Here is a 25,208-nt window from a genome sequence, read left to right as displayed (position 1 = left end):
CATACAGAATTCACAAGTTGGCAAAGTGTAGCTTTTTTAGTGTTAACAGCTCTGGGCTTTGAGTACCAGCAGGTATCAACTCTTTTGAAGGCCTTTCTTGCTGTTTGTACCAAACAGATACAGGAACTCTTCCACCCATTGGCAATGGTGGTGCCCAGCTATTCTATGGCATTCTGGCCGCTAGCCTTGCTCTCTGACCTCCAGCCATCCTCAGTGTTAGCAGTTCCAGCTGCAGCCACCGTAACACCAGCAGCCCTTGGTGTTACAGCCCAGCACATGCTGCCCCAGACAAAACTACAAATAGGCAATAGGATGTGATCTGGAAAATGCTTTACTAGAACTGTGTGGTGCAGTACAAGGGGAACTGTGCAGGGACTGACAGACTCACTTGTTGCAGGTCGCGTATATATTCAGTGGTCATAGATAGGCAAGGGGCTCCTCTCCGAACTGCAGGTGCTAGAGTTATTTGTGTGACTGAAGCCTGCTTCAGCGGAGGTAAGGCTTCTGGAGAGGTCACAGGGCACCGATACAGCACTGGCCTGGCCACAAGCCTTCTGGGGCAGCCATGGAATAAGAGTATCTTTTGGAATCATCGAATCCCTCTCCCCTGTCACACCACTGTTAGGAGGCAAGCGCTCGACAACTGAGCTACATCCCCAGTGGTGCAAAGTAGTCTTCACTTAGTCTACGCCCAGTGGTTTCCATGCATTGGGGTTAATAACTCTTTTTTATAATCTTGCAGCCCTACTCAGGAATCAGTCATTCTTGAGTCTCTCAGGGTAAAAGAAAGCTTTTGGGATCAATAATTTGATCATCTGAACAACATTCCCAGTTCTCCCTTCCTCATTTGCCCTTCCTTCCCCTAAGAAGTTAGACAGTATGGACTGAACTGCCTGCTTGCTTCTGCTCCTGAATCCCCAAAGTTAAAGTAGAGGCCCAATGCTTATTCAGAATAACATCCCCCAAGTTATGTGCATATTTTATCTGTTTTCTTATTTAGTAAGATTGGGGAGACATGGCCAAAAATTCCAGTAAGTTAGGGACGAACTGGAACAGTCATGATGTTCTCTTAAAGCTACAGTCAAGATCAAAAGGAAGATGAGTCTAGGCCTACTTCCTGTTGGTGGAAGGTTACTTTCCTCCTGTTTTCTAGCTGTACAGATCAAAGGATAAGATGATCAGCTAGATTTGAGGAGCATCTACATCAGGGCAAGAATTAGAATATATTATTTCTAAATCTCTCTTAGATATGTTCTATGGGTCAAAGCTACAGAGGTTATCAGAAGAGCAAGAATAAACCTTCAAATGCAAGTCTGTGCTTCTGAATGGACAACTTTCTCTTAAGGAGCTTGTATCTATTTTCTCTCTGTGACTTTAGCAAAAGGCTGTCACTGCATTGTTCTATTTGGGGAAGATAATTATATATAAACATATCCCCCCACACACTAGCTAAGTATATCCAAACTTTATAAATTCCACTTTATAATTTTAAAAAGATATTAAAAGTATAAGTAGAAGCAGAGAATTTAGCTCAGTGGTTTCGGCTGCCTGCTGTGCAAGCACAAGGACCCGAGTTCGATCCCCAGTACCAAAAAAAAAAAAAAAAGAAATGTATATATATATATAAGTAGAGTCTCAGCTTATGCAAATTAGAATTCCTGGCAACATCTCAAAGTGTTGGGTGAGTATGTATAATTAAGTAAAGTATTAAATCTGGTGATATAGTCAGAGATACTGGTTTTGGACTCTTATTTAACTAAAATTAACTAATGTCCAGTAGAATATTATCAACCATGAACTATTACATGGAAACAGTGGATTTTAACCTTTTTTTTTTTTAGTATAGGAAAGAAAAGCTCCTCTGCATGGAAAATGACATTTTTTTCATATCAAACCCACTGCTTGGGCATACTCTACAATAACACTAGGGATGGGAATGCTAAATTCTGCCTTCAGCTTTTACTATGTGAAACTGTTTTTACACTTACACAAGATTTCAGAAATGGCCTTCTATCAAGCCTAGGTGAGATAGCATCTTTCACATAGTATAACTTCTTCTTCCTCATAGTTGTGTATTATTGCCACTTACCAAATAGCTGATTCTTCACATAGCTGAGTTATCAAGACAAATTCTCGGGCTGGGGATGTAGCTCAGTGATAGAGTACTCACCTAGCATGCAGTGGCTCTAGGTTTGATCCTCAGAAACAAACAAAACAATTCACAAACTCATCTCCAAGATTCTCTGAAGACAAAGATATTTTAAGGATTAAACACTTAAAATGTAAAAGCTTTAGAACTTAAAGGGTAAGCCTTGATCATCTGGAAAACTAATTTATGTGGAACAATCAGTATTGTTGTTATTAAGATATTTGCCTTGAAAAGGCCAATGGAATCGGCAAATTGTATTGCAACTCATTAGTAATTAGATGATCACAATGAATAGAGTTCATGGCTTTAAAACACTTGTATTTTATAATGTTACACTTTTATTACTGACAACAGCATACAACATCCATTTTGAGTTGGTAGATACTGTTATTTTAACCTTTCCTTATGAAATTATTTAAATCTGTGCCTTGATGTAAATGAGCCATCACTCTACAGAAGCCTGGCCCCAAGTGCCACCTCTGAAGAAGAACCCAAACTCTGCTGTTTATTAGCGAGGCAAGTTGCATAACTTCTCTGGCCCTCAGTTTCTTCATCTGTGAATTGGGAGAAATAACAGTAACTATTGTATAGGATTGTTTTTAAGGATTTGATTAAATAATGCATGTACATTACCTAGACCAAAATGAATGCACATTAGCTTTTGAGTAGTATTAGCTATAGTTCTTACTAATATTTTAGCTGGTTCTGAAAACTGAATTTTTTTTTTATAGGTCAGGCTTAGATATTTCATATAAGTAAAAAAAAAATCAGGGGCCATTTTCATTTTCAAGACAACTATTATTACATTGAAATAGTCCTGTGTGTTTCTTCTCCCTAGATAATTTTAATGATTTGGAATATCCTTAATAACCTGACTGGATATTTTTGCATCCACTTTAAGGCTGATTGCAGCTTGAGCCGCCATCTTTCTATCTTGTACGGAGCCCCTCTATATCCAGTAGCCTTCCTGCTCCCTTGGTTCCCTTGGAGACACTATCAAGAAGGTGACCGGCTTAGTAGACTTCACCTGGTGGCATCATTGTGTGCTTTTTATAGCACACTCACCTATGTGCAGCAAGCCCACTGTAGACTATTTGTAGAGACTTTCACTAGTCATGAAAGTAGGCTTCAACTGATTAAGATTAACCAAGTGGCATCACTAGTAGGATCTACCAGTATCCTTTTCTGTGGCCTCTTTTCTAATAACATGGAAATTCTGCCCAATTTTCAGGCTGCTGCAATTTTCATTGCCTTTCTTGCAGCTGCCAGCCTTTGCACTGGCATGTACCACATGAGGCATTTGGAACCTAAAAGAACCCCTGAGGAAAACTTTCTCTTGGAAAGTGAACAGGATGTTGCCTGGACATCTGTCTTCTTACTGATGGAACAAATCTTGTCCCAGAAAAACTTTTACCTTTTTTTAATAATGAATTTCTTCCAAGTCTTCCATTTAACTTTCTTCAACAACTTCATGATGATCTTTGCAGATACTCTCTTTCTCAGCGATGTTCTTTCTTCTTCCATGAGAAACATCATGTATGGGGCAGGCTTTATTTGCCCACAGGTATGTAATTAACTTTTTTTTTTTGGTAATGGGATCGAACTCGGGTCCTTTCGCTTGCAAGGCAGGCAGCGGAACCACTGAGCTACATCCCCGGCTAATTGCACACAGCTATGTGTAATTCTTCAGGCATTGTCCTATACAGATCAAAGATTTAACTCTCAGGTGCCTGAGGAAATTAGAGACCTGATTATCTTAGTAGTTTGAACAAACGACACATATTTTTTAAGAGACTCAAAGATTCAGAGCCCCAGATGTTAATATAATTCACTAGAAACAGTAGGTCAACAAGATGAAAGGAAGAAAAGAGAGCCCAGTGAAAGCCAAGCAATGTGATATTTTAAACATTTTAGTTTTTAAATTTAATTCCCCAAGCTTTCTCATTTAAACTTGAGCAGAACTATGGGAGAAAATAAACGGCTTCCTATAGACATGTAGTTGTGTTTTCTTCAGGTGTTTAAGATTTCTGTGATAGAAGAAGAGTCACTTGATCAAGAATTCATGGAGTAAGATTTCAAAACACTTGGCGAACAACTTGAGTCTCAGAATTCCAGACTGTTATTAAAATTCCATGCTCATGACTACCAGTATTATTGAAGAGGGCATGTCCTCCTTCAAAAACATACTGGCATGCTGTTTATTTTACCATTTGGAGAACTGCTATGTGGTTCCCCTTAACCTAATATATCCACTAAAAATATGACTCAACCTAGCCTTTGATATGCGTTTCTCCTGTTTTTACAATTCTATAATAAGTAAAACCTGTTACTTATACTCTTCAAGGAATAAGAAATGAGTTATTCCAGAGAGATAGGCAGGGGTTCTTTTTGTTGTTTTTTTGGTACTGGGGATCAAACTCGGGACCTTGCGCTTGCGAGGCAGGTACCAGAACCACTGAGCTAAATCCCCAGCCCGAGATAGGCAGTTTTTACTGTTTGCCAAAAATATTTAAGCCATTTGGGGTAGAAGCAGTTCTAAAATGTTTTCAGTGTGACTATAATTTATAGTATATAAAAAAGTACAGTAATATGGCTTGTCTTTAGATGCCCCCTCCAAAGCGTCATACAGTCACAGGTGGGGCTTTTTCAGAAGTGGCTGGATCTAGAGTATGTGATGCTGGAATTGATTCATGGTGCAATGCTAGGACCAAGGGCACTAGGATTAAGGGTGTGAGTGCTCCCCGCCCTAAGTAGCCTGGATAAGATATAAGAGATAGAAAGAGATGTGGTCGTCCCTTGTTGGTTTGCTACCTTCTGCCTGCCATGGACTATTTCTCCTCTGTGATGCTTGTGTGCCACGCCACCCTGCCTCGGAGCTGGCTGATTATGGACTGAAACCTCTACAAACTGTGAGCTAAATAAACCTCTCCTCTTTTAACTTTGGGTGTTGGATATTTTGTCTTAGCAATGAGAAAAGTAACTAACACAAAGTTTGCCTTTCTGCTCAAGGTCTTTATGGTTCTGTTTGTACCATAATAATGATAACTCTCAGTCATTGAATGCCTACCATTTGCCATGGACTATGCCAAACATATTGTAAATATAGGGCCAGAGATTTAGCTCAGTGGTTTCACCACCTGCTGCGCAAGCGCAAGGACCTGAGTTCGATCCCTGGTACCGAAAACAACAACAACAACAACATATTGTAAATATTACTTTATGTGATCATCATAACAAACTGCATGGGAGAGATCCTTCTCATCCTTAGAGATGAGACAAGGGAAGCACAGAGGCATCTGCCTTCAGAGCCATGTAATTTAAGACTCTTGTCCCTAGCCAAGCATGGTAGCACATACCTGTACTTCCAGCTACTTGGAGGGCAGAGATGTGAGGATTACTTAAGCTTACAAGTTTGAGACCAGCCCAGGCAACATAGTGGGACTCTCATCTCAACAACAACAACAACAAAATCTCACATGTGCTATGTGTACATCATTTATCAGAGTATACCAAATGGAAGTTTTGGTTTATTCATAGAGTCTCAAGTGTTGTGTGGCCCTGATAAAATGATGTTCTCCCTTCACAGTAACTGGAGATTTGGCAAGCTCTTTGCTTCTATGTTAGTCAGTTTCATGTTACTGTAACAAAATACCTGGGATGATTAACTTATAAGAGAAAAAGGTTACTTACCTTATAGTTCTGGAAGTTGCAGTCCAAGAGCAGGCAGATCTATTGCTTTGGGCTCTGCTGTGGGAACCCAATAACAATGGTGGGGAACATACAGTAAAGGAAACTATTCACTTCATGGCCAGAAAGCAAGGAAGGGACTGGGGTCCCACTACTAATGACCAAGGGCTGCCTACCGTGGTTAAGATGTTCAACCTCTCTGTGTCTCAGTTTCCTCATCTATAAAAAGAGAATAAAAATATGGCCTACCTAATGGAATTACTATGAGGATTAAATGAGTTTAAACTCACAAAGTACTTAAAATGGCACAAAATGAACACTCTAGAAACATTAGCTCTAATTATGTACAACTGATTCAAGGCTGCAGATATTTATCAGACTTGCTGCAAGCAGAGTACTGCCTTTTCTCCCTTTGATTTAGGCTTCTTTGGTGTGGGTTTGCCAACACTTATGGTGGGACATGCTGTTCACAGATTCCTCTTCAGTAACATACGCGCAGGGAGCCAAAAACCTCAGTTTGTAGAGGACTTTATTTTAATAAAAGTAGAGGCAGTCTTTTAATTTTCTTTCATGATTTTTGTAACGATACTCATGACTGGCTCGTGTCTTTTTGTGTACTGGATACAAGAATAATAACAAGGATTGAGTGCCTTACCTGTTGTTTGTTTGTTTTTTGGTACTGGGGATCGAACTCGGGACCTTGTACTTGCCGAGGCAGGCGGAGGAACCACTGAGCTAAATCCCCGGCTGGCCGGGTGCCTTATATGTTGAATGTGGAGCTAGATGAAGGAGCAGGGCTCAGTGTGAGAGAGTGCAATGAAAGAAAATTTAACCTGCTGTGCAAGCGCAGGACCTGAGTTTGATCCCCGGTACAAAAAAAAAAAAAGAAAATTTAAGAGGGGGTGCTGGTGGAGGAAATGCCTCTTAGGTGAAGTCACTTTCTGTGCCCATAGCTGGTTAAAAGTGCAAGGCTGGAATTCAAACCTAGGGCATCTGATTTTAAAATCTTGTACGTTCTCTTCTGCCACACATTTCTTACAGTATTAGCTTCTTGGATTTTGTGTATTTACACATCAGATATTGAGAAGAAGCAGTTTCATTTCAACATGTGGAAATGTGCTACTTTGTAATGTTATAATCATAGCAAGAACATAATTAGACTTGTTGGGGTGTTTTGCATACTTTCTACTACAAAACTCTTAAGAAATGCCTTGAATTACATCGATCACAGAGCCAGAAAATTTCTACTCCTTGAAAACTTTCTTTCCTTGAAAGTAGAAAAGTAAGCCAAAAAATGTCAGGGGGGAAAAAAACCCTTGTTTAGTAAAGGACATTTGTTTTGGACTTTTATTATTCAAAGTTCTCTTCTAATTGTAATATACATACATTTTGTTACTGAAGACTTTTCAGGCTAGACAATATACTTTTAAAAATTGAAATCAAGGAGTATTTTCTGATCTTTTTAAATGTACATTAAGTGGGTATTGAGTACAAGCTTTTCAGTCTAGAACAAGTAACTTTTTCATTGGTAGCAAGAAATACAGAAAAAACCCTAAATCTGAATTCTCTATTAGAATTATGAAAATATGTAAGGTAAGGCAGGACCAGAAGAAATATAGATAGAATTGTAAACATTTTTTTGGTACTGGGAATCGAACTCAGGACCTTGTGCTTGACAGACAGGCATGGGACTGCTTAGCTATCCTGGCCCTAGAATCGTAAACTCTTTACCTTTGGTTTTAGGTAAAAAGTACATTTCAGATTTATATCGCAGTAAGAAGATTGAGATTTTCATTCGTTCAATAAATATTTGTTTCACCTACTGCTAGGTGAATTCTGGGCTTTAGCTTTAAAATTTGAATTTTTTTTCAGTTGAAACTTTCACTTCACCATAAAGCAATGGCTGTTTGTTTCTAAGTGATTGATTTTTTCTTATGATCACTTTTAGTAAAATCTCTATATTAGCATGAAATAAAACATAAGGAAACCATTTCCTAGTTTATTTGTTTTATTGGGAAGAATAGCAGTTTCTTTGTTATAGAATATTAATACCTAGAGTTGATTTTTGGATATATATGTGGATAATAGGATCTCTAATCAAGATAGTGGTGGTACTATAGTTCAGAAACAATTTTATTTTGTAATGAGAGTATTTATTTTGTCATTCACAGGAAAAAGTAGTATAATATGTGGGGTCCCTTCTTAACAGAGTGTCAGTCTGTTTTCATTTAGTGCCTTGTACTCATCATTTGGTCCTGGCTGAAAAAATGTGGTTACTATAAGATTATCTTAATTTCTTTCTCCCTAGAAGGAGCAGCTTCAATTGTCATGTTACTTCTAGGACAGGAATACTATTATTGTCTGGCCCTTTATCTCACTATTACCATGTAAGTAAATGATAGTTCCAATTTCAGAATTACGCTGGGTCTTGCCATTCGCCTTTCAAGCAGTGGAACATTATTGATGTGAACTGGGTTTAATATGCATTTCTAGGCAGGGGCATTGTACCTTTCTGCCAAATTGTTTAAATGCCAGCAGCTTTTTTGAAGGAATTTCATCTACCTCATTTTGTAGTAAAGTCAAGTTCCTTCTTTTTTTAACCTTTTGAACTACAACATTTAGTAAATGGTTCTAGGTATGAAAAAAAAGCTGTGGGCTTCTATTCCTCCAACTCTTCCTCCTATTTCTCCTCCTATATATATTAGTATTGGGAATTGAATCCAGTGCCTTTGCACTGAGCTACAGCCCATTTTTCTCATTTATTTATTTATTTGTTTGTTTGTTTGTTTGTTTATTTATTTATTTGAGACAAGGTCTTGCTGTGTAGTTCAGATTGACCTTGAACTCACTACATAGCCCAGGCTGGCCTCAAACTCATATAACTCCCCTGCCTCAGCCTCCTGAATAGCTGAGAGTATGGAAATGTGCCTCTGTGCCTGGCTCTTTTTTTTTTTTAACTCCCACATGTGAGAGAACATGTAGTACCTGCTCTTCTGTGTGTGACTCATTTCACTTAACATAATGTTCTTCAGTTTACCCATTTTGCTGCATACAATGGGATTTCATTCTTCTTCATGGCTGAACAATATTTCATTGTGTATAAATACCACACTCCTTCCTTCTTTCCTTTCTTTCTCTTTCCCTCCCCTTCCTTCCTTCCTTCCTTCCTTCCTTCCTTCCTGTGTTATGTACATTTACCAATTCCCTGCAATGAATGTAATCATCATGTACTGCCAACATGTACCAATAAAAGTCCAAAGTTCCTTACATATTCTGGATATTAATCCTTTGTCAGGTGAATAGTCAGCAGATATCTTCTCCCTTGAGCCATCTGCCTCTTTGATTCATTTTGAGTTGATTTTTGTACAGGGTAAAGGAGAGGGGTCAAATTTTAATCTTCTGCAGATGGTTACCTAGCCCCCCCTTTCTCCTTATTTCTTTTTGTGGGACTGGGGTCTGAATGCAGAGTTCTGTTCTAAGTTACATCCCCAGCCCCCTCCTTTTTTAAAAATTTGAGACAGGATCTTGCAAAGTTGCTCAGGCTGCTTGTGAACTTTTCATCTCCTGCCTCAGCCTCCTGAGCCACTGTGCCCAGGTCATATTTTCTTTATCCATTTATCCATTAGTGGGCACCTGGATGGTTCTGGGTCCTAACTACTGTGAGCAGTGCTGCAGCAAGCCCGGGCAGTTCTAGCTCCAGCAGGGTGGTTTATACCCAGAAGCAGGTTAGCTGGAGCATATGACAGAAATATTTTTATTTTCTTGAGGAGCCTCCATTATGATGTTCCAATTTTCATTCCTACCAACTGTGTATAAAAGTTCTTTTTTCTCCACATCTTTACTGCATTTGTTACTTTAAAAATTTTTAATAATCACTTTAACTGGAGTGAGATATGTCATAGCTTTGATTTGCATTTCCCTGATGGCTAATGATATTGAGCATTTTTTCATACATCATCTGTATTTCTTCTTTTGAAAAGTGTTTATTAAGATCGCTTGCCCATGCACAGTAAAGGAAACCACCAACAGAGTGAAGAGACAACCTACAGGATGGAAAAAAAATTTGTCAGCTAATCTGAAGACAAAGGATTAATATCTAGAATATACATATACAGAACTCAAAAAATTAAGCTTCCCAAATTTAAAGACCCAACTAAAAATTAGGCATCTGAAATGCATAAGCACTTCTCAGATGAAGAAATGCAAACATCCAATAAATACATGAAAAAATATTCAACATTGCTGGCCATTCAAGATATACAAATGTTTTACACTGAGATTCCATTTCACCTCAGAAAGAATGGCTATCATTAAGAAATCAACCAGTAACAAATGCTAGCAGGGCTATGGGGAGAAAGAAAACCTTCTCCACTGTTGGTGGGACTGTAAACTGACCCAACCACTATGGAAATCGGTATGGAGATTCTTCAAAAAACTAAAACTAGAAATTCCATTTGAGAGGCCAGGGATTTAGCTCAGAGGTGCCATGCCTGCCTCACAAGTGCCAGGTCCTGAGTTTGATCCCTTCTACCAAAAAAAAAAAAAAAGAAATTCCATTTGACCCAGCTGTTCCCCTTCTAGGTATCTTCCCCCAAAGAGTTGAAGACATCATGTTACAGTGGTGTATGCATACTCACGTTTATAATTGTGCAATTCATAATAGCGAGATCTTGGAAACAACCTATATGTCCATCAACAGGTGAATAAATAAAGAAAATGTGGTATTTACACACAGTGGAGTACTAGTCTGCCATAAGGAAGGATAAACTTGAGTCATTTGTAGGAAAATAAATGCACCTTGAGACTATATGTTTGTTTGTTTGTTTTGGTACCAGGGATTGAACTTGGGCCTTTGCGCTTACAAGGCAGGCAGCGGAACCACTGAGCTAAATCCCCAGCACTGAGACTATATGTTAAGTGAAGTAACTCAGACATATAAGCTTAAATATCGCATGGTTTCTCTTAATGAAAGACTGTGTATGTAAAATAAAACATAATAGGAAAAAAGAGAGAGAGAAAAAGATATTGTAATCCACTATGGACAATGTATCTAAAAGTGTACCTTGACTTGTTACAATTATCTTTATGTTTTCTATGTTTTTTGGCCTATTAATCTAGCTTTCAATCTGTATATATAATTAAGTTTATATGGTCTTATAAATAAATGAATTTGATGCTAGAAAAATAAAAGGGAGGTGGCAGAAAGGGGAAAAAAAGAATTGAAATGTGTTATGTACATTTACCAATTCCCTGCAATGAATGTAATCATCATGTACTGCCAACATGTACCAATAAAAGTCCAAAGTTCCTTACATATTCTGGATATTAATCCTTTGTCAGGTGAATAGTCAGCAGATATCTTCTCCCTTGAGCCATCTGCCTCTTTGATCTATTTCAAGTTGATTTTTGTACAGGGTAAGAGAGCGGGGTCAAATTTTAATCTTCTGCAGATTGTTACCCAGTTTGCCCAGCACCACTTATTGGAGGCTGTTCTTGTCCAGTGTATGTTTTTGGTGCCTTTATGAAAAATTGGTTGTCTCATCTTATTTCTGAAATCTCTACTCTTCCGAAAAGCCCATGGACATCTCAAGTTCAATGGGTCTCCAATCAAGGATCTTGCTCCCTGCCTATCTGCTGTTTTGCTTTGTTCACCGTCATGGGAAGTGGCTCCACCATCTCTCTGCTTACCCAAGTAATGGACTGAGAAGCTGTCTTTGCTTTTTCTCTTTGACACCTACAACTGACATGCTCCCCATTATTGGCAATTTCATCTCTCCAGTCTGTCCTGAGTCCAACCCTTCTCTGCTCTGTTGCTGTTCCTTCAGTGTAGCTTCTGGTTGTTGCTTAAAGGAATGCTGTACAGCCTTTGTATGGCATCTTTGCCTCTTTCCTAGCTCCTCCTGTATCGCTTCTACAATAATATGTCATTCCTTTGCTTCACAACCTAAGTGGAATTCCAGATATGTCCAACTGATGACATGTGATGTCCCTTGTTATATGGGTCCCCTTTGCCTCTTCATCCTTATTTCTTTCTCCTCCTCCGCTTGTACTCTATTCTATACCTATAGAAATACTCTGCAGTTCCTGTCAAGCTCTCCCGTATGTCTTGCCTGGAGCTCTCCTGGTGTCTCCTTTGGCTGCAGCTCTGCTGTGCTCGTCTCTGGGAAGCCTGCCTTGACTGCCTCATCTGGATCATGACTCCAGTGCCCTGTGCTTATCTCTGCTGCACTGTTTATCACTTCACACTGAAGTGACCCCTGCTGGATCACGTCTACTGTGAATAGGGTCTAGGATCTAATCACCATGGCCCATGAACCTACTGCAGTCCCTGCAAAGAACTGGTCCATAAAAAATGTGTTTGGAATGAATGAATGAATAAATCCTATTCCACATCTCTGCTGGAACAATCTAGGAAAATTCTCATGAAGGTTTATTTGCATTTTTAGCAATTTGGTAACAAAGAGTATAATAATTAACCCAAAAGGATTCAATCTCTGTGACACTTCAAGGTATTAGGACCCCACAGAGATAACTATTCTGTAAATCTGTAAGAGAGGGCCTGGCAATATCATACTTAAACTGACCTTTAAATGATAAGTTTTAGAATGAAAATTTTTGTTTGCTGTTTATATTTTGAGTTATTTTTTAGGGAAAGGGACATTATGTGTCTTAAGCATATGAGCCAACTCCTGTTTGCTTTTTTCTTCAGTGCTGGGGATCAAACCCAGGGGCACTCTACCACTGAGCTGCATCCCCTGTCCTTTTTATTTTTTGAGACAAGGTTTTGCTCATTTTCCCAGACAGGACTTAAACTTGCAGTCTTCCTGCCTCAGCTTCCCTGAGTAATGGGAATATAGACATGTGTGCCACTGTTCTTGGCTCCTGTTTTCTTTTTCTTTTATACTTATAGTCTTTTCCCCATTTTTATTCTCACATCACAGTTAAAATGTTATAATGTTACATGTCCATTTATAGTTCTTAACTTACCCTATTGTTGCTATTAAGACAAAGATATCTGATGATCTTCCCTGGAAAGTTCTGTTCTGTGATAATTCACGCAAATTTAATGAGCAGGTAGTTATTTGGAAATTTTAAAAAGCATAAAAACCATTTTAAAAACCTCAAGGTAAGTACTATACTTTTTTTTTTCTTTTTTGGTGGCCAGAGATTGAGCCCAGGGTCTTATGTATGCTAAGCAAGTACTTACATATGCTAGCCACACCCCTAGCCCACTCACTTTGCTTTTAAAAGAGAATTATATATTTATGGATATATGTTTGGGGTGTAGAAGTATGTACCTAATACATCTTTCCTTTTCTGTGGGTTTTTTTTTGTGATATCTTTACTTTTATAGTATACAGTTTCATTTTTCCTTCTTGCAAACCAAATGTCAACTTTCATTTGATTTTTTTTTTGTATCGGGGATCGAACTGAGGACCTTGCACTTGTGAGGCAGGCAGCAGAAATTTGATGTTTTTTTAAAGTAACCAGAGATTGTTCATCTCTGTACAATATTTTAACTCTTTTTTTTAGGGTGATTGTGCAGGCTTCTTGTTCTCTATTTAATCTGCCACTGGCTGAAATGCTTGATGCGGATTTACTCAAGTCTAATAGGCAGTAAGTATATTTATTCAGATGTCAGCTACACAATTGTCACACGTAGGCCAGACCTATCAGAGCCTCCACATCCCAGGTATATTAACACTACAAATCACATGTGAAAGAGGTGATCATAAGAGGCCTCACTGGGAGTTAGAGAGCAGAATATTATAGGATATTCATATTTGTTTGCCCCAGGGCAACTTTTCTGCACTTTTGAAAGAACATCGTAATTTGTGTCCCTCAGGTTCATAGAGCCAATGCTATAAAAGGGCAAACCTCAGAAGCCAAAGTGAAATCCCAGTTAACATTATATTATATTATATTATATTCTACATATTCCAAGATGCACCAGGCAGTAAGGCAAAGTGAACTCTGCTTTATGACATTGCAAGAATTAAAATGAAAGTCCATCATATTCATATTCTTTCTTACAAAAATCTAAGCTGATAAGAGGTTTTGAACTCTGGTATGGCTATAAGTGTTTTAGAGTAGTTATAAAATTTTCTTGAATGACAAATATTTTCTAATGTGTCCTATTTTATAGATTAGAGAAGAATGTATTGTTTTAAAACAGATGAACATTATTAGCTCTTTATTTTCTTTTATTTGTGTTTTTGATGTCTAACCAAAATATTGTATCCTGTACAAATGTCTGGAAATGTTTTCCTATCCATATAGCCTCTTTTATTTTATTATTTTATTTTTATTTTTTGGTACCAGGGATTGAACTCAGATCCTCCTGCTTGCGAGGCAGGCGGCAGAACCACTGAGCTAAATGCCCAGCCCTAGCCTCTTTTATTTTTAAATGCAACTTAAATGGAGGAAAGCTTTGCCTGCTGGTTGATTTCGTCTTTTGGTAATTCCATTCCTGTTCCAGAGTCTGGGTCCTACATATTTACAGCAATGAGCAATCCTTCACAGAGGAGCTCCCTTATAATTCAGACCCTATCTTCACTTTTGTGTGTGTGCCCAGAAGAGGGATTGGTTCAAAATGCTTTTGTTCTTGGTTTTTTTTTTTTTGGTACCAGGGATCGAACTCTGGACCTTGTGCTTGCGAGGCAGGCAGCAGAACCACTGAGCTAAATCCCCAGCCCAAAATGCTTTTGTTTTATAAATAAATAAATAAAGAAGCAGTAACTCCAATAAACCACTCTTTCCTCCCTCCCTTTCTCTCTCTCTCCCTCCCTCCCTCCCTCCTTCCTTCTCTTCCTCTCCCTCTCTCTGTGCTGGGGATCAAACCTAGGACCTTGTGCATGGTAAGCATGCACTCTACAACTGAACCCCAAGCCTTCAAATTCTTTTTGAATGAAATAGATTACAAATAAATAAAATGTCTCAAACAGTTGGAAAGGGAAGAATACCCACATTTACCAAATGCCAATGCACATAAGCACTGTATGCCTGTTTGATCATTCATGTCTCACAGCAGCCTTGAGCAGTAAATAATAATTACTGGCTCAACAAATATTTATTGATTGCCTCCTATGTGTGAGGCAGTGAGGGAAATGCCAAGGATACAATACAGCAGGTCTTGTGATGAACTCTCCAGGCTGCATAGTCTTTGTTCCTTCTAAATCATGCTACTTATGTGCATGGCATGTGGTATATTGGGAACTAAATGGCTACTGGAGGACACCTCTGCTTTCTGCTCCCACAGTGAAGCTGTGTCCTTAACAAGGGTCACTGCTTTTCATTCCATGACTATTAATGTCAGATGTACTCATTATCATAATTACAAATATGTATTTGGTACTGAGGATTGAACCCAGGGTCTCATGCATGCAGGCAAGTACTCTACCACTGAGCCACATCATGAGCCCTTTATTTATTTTGAGACAGGGTCTCATAAAGTGCCGGCCTAGGCTGGCCTCAAACTTGCAATCTTTCTGCCTTAGCCTCCCAAGTAGCTGGGATTACAGGGTTGTGCCACCACAGGTAGTTTATAATTAAAAATTTTAATTACAGTTAGACTGTATAAATTTAGGAAATGAAAGTTATATGAAAACTAAGATGAATGCTTTAAAAAAGAATCAGTAAAGGGCCGGGGATTTAGCTCAGTGGTTCCGCCACCTGCCTCCCAAGTGCAAGGTACCGAGTTTGAGCCCCGGTACCAAAAAAAAAAAAGATTCGATAAAGATAAGTTGTACCTCAAATTATGAAATTTGAATGAGAGCCATAAATGTTTTAGTAAAAAGTCATTAAAATCTAAAGGTATTTTGTGCTCATTGCCTGGTCCTCTCTATAACAGGGGTAGGAATTGTATATCAGGTAATGCAGATGCTGTTTATGCAAGAAAGATGACACAGCACTTTCATCAGCACACCCTACTCAAAGGAAAAAACCAACAAAGGGTGACAAATGAGTTCAGTTAATGTAGAATGGCTAATGTGTCTTTGTGTGTGTGTCTTCTTTTAAAAAGACTTCTTTTGTTTTTTAGCCAAATGTACTGATCATGTCAGAGAGGAAAATTTTCAGTTGATGTAGGTCCTATCCTTATGGCATCTGTAGTCTTGTGGGAAAGACAGACAGCAATTGTATTACCATACAGTCATGATTATCCCCATTTTCAGGAAACTAAGACCTTTCTGTGACTAATTTTCCTAAAGTGAAATAACTAGCAGATTGAAGAGCTGGGAATTGAATCCAAGCTCTTATCAAGTCAAACTTTCTTCAGTTCTCTGGTATTGTCTTTCTTTCCTTCTCATCCTTTCTTCTTCTTTCTCTTCCTCTCCTTTGTTTCTTTTCTCTTTCTCTTATGTGCAAAGATTATATCACTCATTGAAATATGACAAGATTTTATTTTATTCAGCCAATGCACATATCTTATATGGCATGATCATTTAAAAATTATGTGGCAGGATTCCTACCAGGAATACATGAAAGTAATCCTTAAGGAGCTTTGGGCAGAAAGACTTAGGTATGAATCCCAGTTTTACCATTTACTAGTCATGTAACCGTGGATGAGTTCATTTGTTCTCCTATCTCTAAAATAGGGGTGATAATATTTTCCTCATGGCATTGCTGTGGGGCTTAAATAAAATATACATGTAGCATGCTTAATATTGTATAGGGCATATATAGTTCTCACTTGCTGAGAATTTGAGAGGGCAGCGATGTCTTCTCTTTGGGGTTTAATTTCTTCACTTAAGATAGAAATTTTCTAGTGCAATAATCCTTTAAAACTAAGGGGTTAATATTTTATAATTACAATGTTATTTCTGGGGTATTTCCTTAGTGTCTAGGAGGACTTCACAGATGAAGAGGCCCTTGATACATAGATATACATGCATATACTTACACATATAAATGCATACACATGTCACTTGTGTGTGATGAAGACCCACACTGTTTTCGTCTGTTCCGGGTCACCCCTTTCTTCAGTAATTTTTGGCTTCAATGTTTTGCTTACCAAACCTGCTCAGTCTTTAGCTCCAATCATGATACTGTCAAGGCTGGACCAGTATGACTGTGGAAACCCAAACAGCAAGTCAAGTAACAAAACCTTTGAAGTCATGTAAAAGAAATGTGAAAACAAACTCAGCCTTTCATATTAATTACTAAACCATTTTCTTGGACTTTGGGTATTGTTAGTCATTAACTCATAGACCTCGAGTAAGCTATAATACAAAGCATTAATGTTAAAGGGGCTGTACCACGAGTGTCTCTAGTACTGTAGATTATTTAAATTACATACACTACATGTGGCTATCTAATTAACACTAAGCTACATATTGCTTTATCTAGGTCACTCTTTCCTTCATTATTATTTCATTTCACAAATGGTTTTGAGGACCTGGTGTTATATGTGAGGTGCAAAGATACTGGGAATATAAGAAGGCTTTGAGGGGCTCTGGATATTACAAAAGAACTGTGTTAAGGGCCCCACCCGAAGTCTAATGGGGCATTCTGGTAATGCAGAGAAGAGATCCTTACCTCAGTCTGGCTTTACAGAAGACGGGGTTCTGGAGCTGAGTTTTGGTGGCTGAGTAGGATTTCTCCCCCTGAGCATGGAGCTGTGTCATTCTAGGCAAAGGAAACAGCATGGCAAATATCAGAAAGTGTGAATGAATTCTCAAGAAGCTTTTCATTTATTCATCCCACAAATACCACTGAGGGCTGCCAAGATTAGCCTATGATATGGCATTGAGGCAGGTACCACAGTGAACAAAACAACAGCCATCTCTGCTGTCACCGAACTTACATTCTAGTGGGAGGGAGGCAGACAAGGCATTAAACAAAATACAGTAACCCTATGTTTAAGTTCTCTGGTGAAAAATAAAGCAAGGAGACTAGGAAGGGATGGGGAAAGCTGCATTTTAAAATGGAGCAATAGAGAATGCTTCACTGAGAAGGTGACATTTGAATAAAGACCTAAAAATATATGGGAAGTAGCTGGGTGTGGTTATGTACACCTGTAATCCCAGCATTCTGGGAGGCTGAGACAGGAGGATTGTAAGTTTGAGCCCAGCATGAGCAATTTAACAACTTAGTGAGATCCTGTCTCAAAAAAAAGGGCAAGGATGTAGCTAAATGCCAAGGTCCTGGCTTCAATCCCCAGTACCACGGGGGTGGATAGGGGTGGGAGGGAGCCAGGTAGGCTCTCTGGGGGAAGAGTGCTCCTGGCAGAAGGCAGGGCCTGTGCAGAGGCATCAAGGTGCAGCACACCGGACATTTTGGGTCTGACACGAAAGCTGGGTGGTCAGAGCAGACTAAGCAGGAGGGAGTGAGGTCAGGATTCAGAGGAGGCCGCATCACAGGGGCCTTGCAGTCCTGCATGTTACCCTGGCTCACTGTCAGATGGGTGGAGGGGGTGAAATAGTGAAAGGTTGATCGACTGACTGAGTAGGTGGTTTTTAGAGCAGTTTTAGGTTCATAAGAAAATCAAGCAGAACGCGCAGAGTTCCCATATACTCCCACCCTTCCCCAGGGCCACAGCCTCTCCCGTTTTCGCTGTCCTGCACCACAGTGGTGTTTTATTACAGGTGGCAAGCTCATGTCGACCTGTCATTAGGACCCAGAGTCCATGCTAGACATCAGGGCTCGTTTTGAAGCCATGCATTCTGTGGGTCTGGAGAGATGTATAATGATGTGTATCCGCCATTACAGTGTCCCACAGAGCATTTTCACTGCTCTACCAATCTTCTGGACTCTATCTTTTATCCTTCATTCCCCACCAACGCCTGGCAAAGACTGATCTTTTTATTGTCTCCCTAGTTTTGCCTTTTCCAGAATGTCATTTGGTTGGACTCATACAGTGTATAACATTTTCAGATTGTCTTCTTTTACTCAATAATATGCACTTACGTTTCTTACACATCTTTTCATGACTTGATGGCTTGTTGCTTTTTAAGCACTGAGTAATATTTTAATAACTAGATCTAACATGATTTATTTATCCATTCACCTACTGGAGGGCATATTGGTTGCTTCCAACTTTTGGAAACTGTGAGTAAAGCTACTATAAGCATCCATGTGCAGGTTTTTATGTGAACATAAATTTTCATTTTATTTAGCTTAGTGTCAAGGGGCATGATAGCTGAATCACATAGTAAAAGTATGTTCAGTTTTGTAAGAAAATGCCAAACCGTCTTCCACAGTGGCCGTTCCATTTTGCATTCCCACCAGCAATGAATGAAAGTCCTTGCTGCTGCTCATCTATGCCAGAATTTAGTGTTGTCAGTGTCCTAGTTCTGGCCCTTCTAGTAGATACATAGTAGCATCTCATTGTTTTAATTTGAAATCTCCTAATGATACAAGACCTGAAGCATCTTTTTATATGCTCATTTTCTTAAATGGCCTTATTTGTACATGTCCTTAGGAAAGGTGTCTATGAAAGCATTTTACCCACTTTTTAAGCAGGTTGTTCATTCTCTTTAGCAGAGACTACACAGGGACACTGCCAGTTTGAACGAGCCCACTTTCCACCTTAGAGAAGCGTAGTCTTCCTTTTACTCAGGTCAGAGAGGGCATGTCAGCAGGTCACAGAGCAAACAAAGGACTCATCAGCCAGCCACAAGCCCACTGTTTCTGTGACCCACCCCCTCAAAAGCCCACCAAAATGCTGTTAAAAAAGCTTCTTAGCCTGTAAGAGACACCTTCTCTGCTCTGCTCAGAAAGAGAGGTCCCTCTCGGGTTTAGCACTAGACCTGCTTGGATTGTTGAGTTCACATTCTCTTCCCTCTTTCCCACTCACTCTTACTGTTGAGTTTTAAGAGCTTTTGTATATTTTGAGAAACAGTCCTTTAACAGATATTTCCTGTGTAATTATTTGCTCCTGGTCTGTGGCTTGTTTTACCATTCTCATGATAGTGCCTTTCACACAGCAAAAGTTTTCAGTCTGAAGTCCCTCTCATAAATTCTTTCTTTCATGGACCATACCTTTAGTATTGTATCTACAAAGTCACTGCCACATCCAAGGTCACCTAGATTTTCTCAAATATTCTATTCTGGTTTTATAGATTTTCATTTTACATTAAGGGCTATAATCTCTTTTGAGTAATTTTTTTCATGAAGGTTATAAGGTTCATATCTAGATTTCTTTTTTCTTTTTTTTTTGCAGTGGAAGTGGATATTCGTTGTTCCAGCACCATTTATTGAAGACTTACATTTTCTCCATTGTATTGCCTTTGCTCTTTTGTTGAAGTTCAGTTGATTACATTTATGTGGTCTATTCTGGGCTATCTGTTCCATTTCATTGATCTATTTGTCTCTTGATTCACCAGTACCACACTTCTTGATTACTGTAGCTATTGTCTTGGCTATTCTGGCTCTTCTCCTCTCTGCTTAAACATTAGAGTTACTTGGCCAATATCTACATAATAACTTGCCAGGATTTTAACTGAGATTCCATTGAATCTGTAGGTCAAATTGGGAAGAACTGCCATCTACACTTGATCTTAGCTAAAAGGCTGAGAAGCGATGAGAATTGACGTCTTAGAGTATCTAGTCTCCCTATTCATGAATATGAATTGGCTTTCCGTTTTTGTTAGTCTTTCTTTGATTCCTTTCACCAGAGTTTTGCAGTTTTCCTCATATAGATCTTGTACATGTTTTGTTGGCCTTGTACCTAAATAGTTCATATTTTGGAGCACTAATGTAAATGATACTGTATTTTTAATGTAAACGTCCAGTTGTTCATTGGTAGTAGATAGGTGAAAGATTTGCTCTTGTTTTCTTTTTGGACCAGGGATTAAACTCAGGACCTTGCACTTGCAAGGCAAGCAGCAGCACCGCTGAGCTAAATCCCCAGCCCAAGATTGGCTCTTGTATTTTGCACACTTAGATTCAACTGGTTACCTCTTACATTGGCTTTATCACATATTGATCAACATATCCATCTATTTATCAATATTTACCATCTTGTTTTTCTCATAACTTGGTATTATGAAAAAATTTAAATAAAAAAAGTTTAAAGAAAAATACAAAGAAAATCTCTATGGTCACTCCTTCACTCCTTAGATTCAACAGTTGTTAACATTGTACACAGCTGATATATATATTTCTCTGAATAATTTTAAGGTAAATTGCAGATATAATGGCACTCTACCCTTGATAGTTTAGCATGCATCTCCTGGAAGTGAAAGCATCCTGATGGGAGAGTTTTGAGCAGAGTAATGACCTGACTTGACCTGCCTTTTTTTTTTTTTTTGGTATTGGGGATCAAACTCGGGACCTTGTGCTTGTGAGGCAGGCGCTGGAACCACTGAGCTACATCCCCGGCTTGACCTGCCTTTTTAACAGCGTCCCTCTTGCTGATATGTTCACTATAGACTGAGAGGAGAAGGGGGTGCCTGGGAACCTGTAGTTTAGTGGCCTGTGATTTATCAGGTTTGATGGCAGCTAGAAGAAGGCACGGTTGGAAGGGCAATTGGGCTGATGTACAAGAGCTGCATGTTAGGGTTAGAAGGTTTTATTTAGAAGGGCTTATCAAACCTGTACATCATAGTTTCCCAAATATGATGACTTTTGACTTTTGTTGAGTATGCTAAGCACTGTTATTCACTTAGTATTTTTCTTTAAATTTATTTTAAGTTACTAACTTTAAAAAGTCTTAACTGCCATAAGAAAAAGTATCCATGAAATCATTCACTTGGCAAACTTCACTTTTCCTAACACAATTAAAATATTCAATCATTAAAGTAAAACTATTGTGTATGCAGATGAAAATCATTGTGTGTACTACTGCTGAGTGCTGTATTTTGGGAAAGACCATTCAAGGTAAAGAAAAGTCACTGAAGATTTTTAACCAGGAGAAAGACAGGAGCTAAGTTTGTCTTAGAACATTCTCGCCATGGAGTAAAAGAAGGATTGGAGGGGGGAAAAAATAAAAGTTTAGTTACTAGTTGCTGACTATAGAATAAACAGTGAAGATATGAAGATAGATGTCTTAGTTTCTTTTCTCTCACTGCTGAGACAAAATATCTGATACCCAAAGTTAAAGGAGGAAAGGTTTATTTGGCTCACAGTTTGTAGTTTCAGTTCATAGTCGGCTGGCTCCAAGGCAGGGTGGCATGGCAAAGGGACATCACAGAGGATTAAACAGTCCATGGCCAAGCAAGGCAGGCAGAAGACAGCAGGCAGCAAGCAAGTGAGGAAGCAAGCAGCAAGCAACAAATGATGACCCCCTTTCTGTCCCTTATATTCCATCCAAGCTACCCACCCTTAGGGTAGGTATCACTCACACTCAGGCTGGGGCACCCTTAATCCTACCCAGAACTATGTCAAACCAATCTGTGGACTAATTTAGTAATCACACACCCTTGATCCCAGGATCACACATACCAGATCCAGCCACCTCTGAAAAGCTCCACCTATGACCATAGGAGGCTTTGGGGGGGACATCGAGACATAAACCATAACATTAGATAAAATAGTTTGCTGTCATTATGAGCTGTCAAGCTAGCAAAGGAAACACTCATGAGGGAATTGTAGCACAGACTGGCGTGTACTATGATTAGAAGGCTGTATGAAATAAAATGGTGGCCAAAATGTGGTATGATCATCGCTACCTCAGGAAGCAAGCCTAGGAAGCCTTCCAGAGGAAGAGATGTGCCAGCCAGATTTCAGCAGAAGCATGAATCCTATGTATGGAGACCGGAGGGACCCACAGATGATAAACATGGATGTGCAAGCCACAGACTTGTGAAATGATAAGGCATTCATTCAACAGCTACTGACTGAGCACTTACTATAGCACTTACTGTGCTAAACCTAAAGACAAAGACACAAAAGATGCAGTCCCTACTCCGAATGAGCTCATAGTCTCTCGTGGAGCAAATCATAATGCAGGATATGGGTGCTCTTGATTATAGAAACTGTGAGCTCCTGAGGCATTATTTATATACCGTTTGAGCTTATAATTCAGACTAGGTAGCAAAGACAAATTCTGAAAATATTCTAGGAGTCTATGCCACTACAGAGAGACACAGGTCATATGACAAACCTGAATGAAAGCAAATGGTTTAGTAGTAGAGCTTGAGAAGTAGACTTGATCCTAAAAGGGAGGGAGTATTATTAATATTAAACTAAAGAATAATAAATAATAATATTGCCTTTTTTTGTTGTTTTAGTTTTTTTGGTACCAGGGATCAAACTCGGGACCCTGTGCTTGCAAAGCAGGTGGCAGGACTACTGAGCTAAATCCCCGGCTGTTGTTTTAGTTTTTTGAAACAAGGTCTCGCTGATCAGGCCAGGCTGATTTTTTGGTACTGGGGATCGAACTCGAGACCTTCTGCTTGTGACACAGGTGGCAGTACCAGTGAGCTAAATCCCCGGCCCCAGGCCAGGCTGATCTTGAACTCACTGTATAGTCCAGCCTGGCCTTGAACTTGTAGCAATCCTCCTGCTTCAGCCTTCTGCATGCTGGGATTACAGGTGTGCACCATCTTGCCTGACTCAGATTTGCCTTTTAGAAGATCACTCTGCAGTGTGAAGAATTGTTTGAAGAGAGTTTAGCTATGTAAATAGCAAGGAAAAAAACAGTTCGAAGGCTAATAAAGTGATTTTATATAAGACATGCTGGTGCGGGCGTGAGTCAATGCAGTATAACGGGAGGCAAGAAGGAGGCTGGCATGAAAGTGAACAAGGAGCTACAGTGAATGGAGCTCAGTGACACCTGGCTAAGGAGCTGCAGTGGGCAGTGTGTTAAAGTTAAGCAATGAGTGTCTGTGAGAAGTGCGTCTGGGATGCTCTGAACCACATTTCTTCTGGAGAATTTGAAGGAATGCTTTCTCAGTCTCGGCTTCTCCATCTGCTAGGTGACTGTTTCCCCACCTGCACTAGGGAAGTTGTTCAGAGTCCGGGAAACAGCAAACGCTCCATGCAGTGTGGTAGCAGAAAACCATGGTGGCAAAAGGGGACAGGAACAGGCCCTGAGGCAGAAAAGACTCAGGCCTTTTCTCACCTGTTATAGCTTATTCACTGCCCCATGTGGCAGAAGTGGAGGAAGAGCAGGTGTGTTTTACTTGCCCCTTGGAATTGTCTGTATTTCTAGGAATACAAAGGCCCTAAGTAACGGTTCAGTGTTGTTGCACATTAGAGTCACTCACAGCTTGAAAAGCCCTGGTGTCCAGGGCACACCCCAGACCGATCAAATCATAATCTCTGGAGCTCTCAATATCTTTTTCAAATGTCTTGCTTTTTCCCACTGTGCAGCAAATGTGGGAAGCCTAGAGATTTGCTGCCTTGTAAACAGAGGCTTGAGGGACTAATTCATGTTGGCGTGGCAATGTGACACGTTGGCAGACTAGTTTCATGACACTGTGAGCATTTTTAGAGGTGTTTATTTAAACAGGTGATTCAACTATCATTTATCTTTGAATGATAAGTAAACCCCTTGATATCTGGTGGCCTCACACAGCTAATCTGAAAGTGTCTGACTGAAGTCCAGAGGCTGACTGTACACCTGGCAGCATATGATTTGATGTGAGATTCACCAGTATAAAGAAATTAGCAAAGCCAGGCATGGTGGTATGTGCCTGCAATCCCAGCACTCTGGGAGACTGAGGCAGGAGGGTCTCAAATTGGAGCACAGCAACTTGGTGAGACCTTGTCTCAAGCAGAAAAAAGAAAATGGGCTGGAGATGCAGCGCAGTCCAAAGGCTCTGAGTTCAATCCCCAGTTCTGCCATTAAAAAGAAAAAACAGCAAAAATGTCTGTTTGAAATAAATTTCATGCTTGAAGATATGCTTTTTAATATCTGGTCATTATTTTGCTATTATAATACACAGAACTGCATAGCCAAGGGATACTATTCTTTCCCTTGCCATTTTCAAAACCTGTTCTGTGATTCCTTAATATAGTTAAAGAAATGTTGATTCTGTAGGGCAGATTATTTTACTATGTTTAATACATCGATTTACTTCTTAATGATCCAAGGATACACTATCCAGCAGCCCGTAAATCTAATAGTTGTCTCTTATTAATGGAAATCTATAACTGGGGTACTTGGGCAAGAAAACCAATGTGATTTGTTTTAATTATTTGGTATAAAGCACTTCATGTAGTAATGTTAGGTTTGGATCATCAGTTATACATGTAATTCCTACTAAAAATTATAACACAAAGCCACATTTTGTACAAAAAATTGACAAATGAGATTTAGTATATTATGGAAAAATGGCTTCTTCTTTTTGGCCAACTAAGCATGTTCATGTCTTTCTTCAGTGACCTTTTATGGAATATCTATTAGGTGTTAATACTGAGCTGGGAGCTAGAATACAAACAGCTGTGAGACTTGATCCCTCTCTGCCCTTAGGAGCTTATGTGACGT

General features: G+C 39.4%; 2 protein-coding genes across 2 annotated transcripts in view; one reads left to right on the top strand and one right to left on the bottom strand.

The window, feature by feature from the left end:
- Cdr2 (cerebellar degeneration related protein 2) overlaps nt 1–3,496 on the bottom strand; it is a 33,348-nt gene extending 29,852 nt beyond the window's left edge. Inside the window, exon 1 of the mRNA XM_021237310.2 lies at nt 389–3,496. The gene's annotated coding sequence lies outside the window, so the exon portion shown is untranslated. The remainder of the gene's footprint in view (nt 1–388) is intronic.
- The window catches only part of LOC101698403 (solute carrier family 68 member 1), a 30,442-nt gene continuing 7,100 nt past the window's right edge, over nt 1,867–25,208 (top strand). The window contains 6 exon segments of the mRNA XM_013076277.3: nt 1,867–1,878; nt 1,880–2,023; nt 2,988–3,713; nt 8,069–8,223; nt 13,370–13,453; nt 16,803–16,925. Of these exon segments, the coding sequence (XP_012931731.3) occupies nt 1,873–1,878; nt 1,880–2,023; nt 2,988–3,713; nt 8,069–8,223; nt 13,370–13,453; nt 16,803–16,925 (1,238 nt within the window). The 5' untranslated portion in view covers nt 1,867–1,872.

This window comes from Heterocephalus glaber, unplaced genomic scaffold, assembly GCF_053883595.1.
Source record: "Heterocephalus glaber isolate CG9 unplaced genomic scaffold, H.glaber_assembly_v1.0 deba00000943, whole genome shotgun sequence".
Classification (NCBI taxonomy): Eukaryota; Metazoa; Chordata; class Mammalia; order Rodentia; family Bathyergidae; genus Heterocephalus; species Heterocephalus glaber.
The sequence above is the reverse complement of the archived record's forward strand: the minus strand, read 5'-3'. Positions and strand labels throughout refer to the sequence as shown.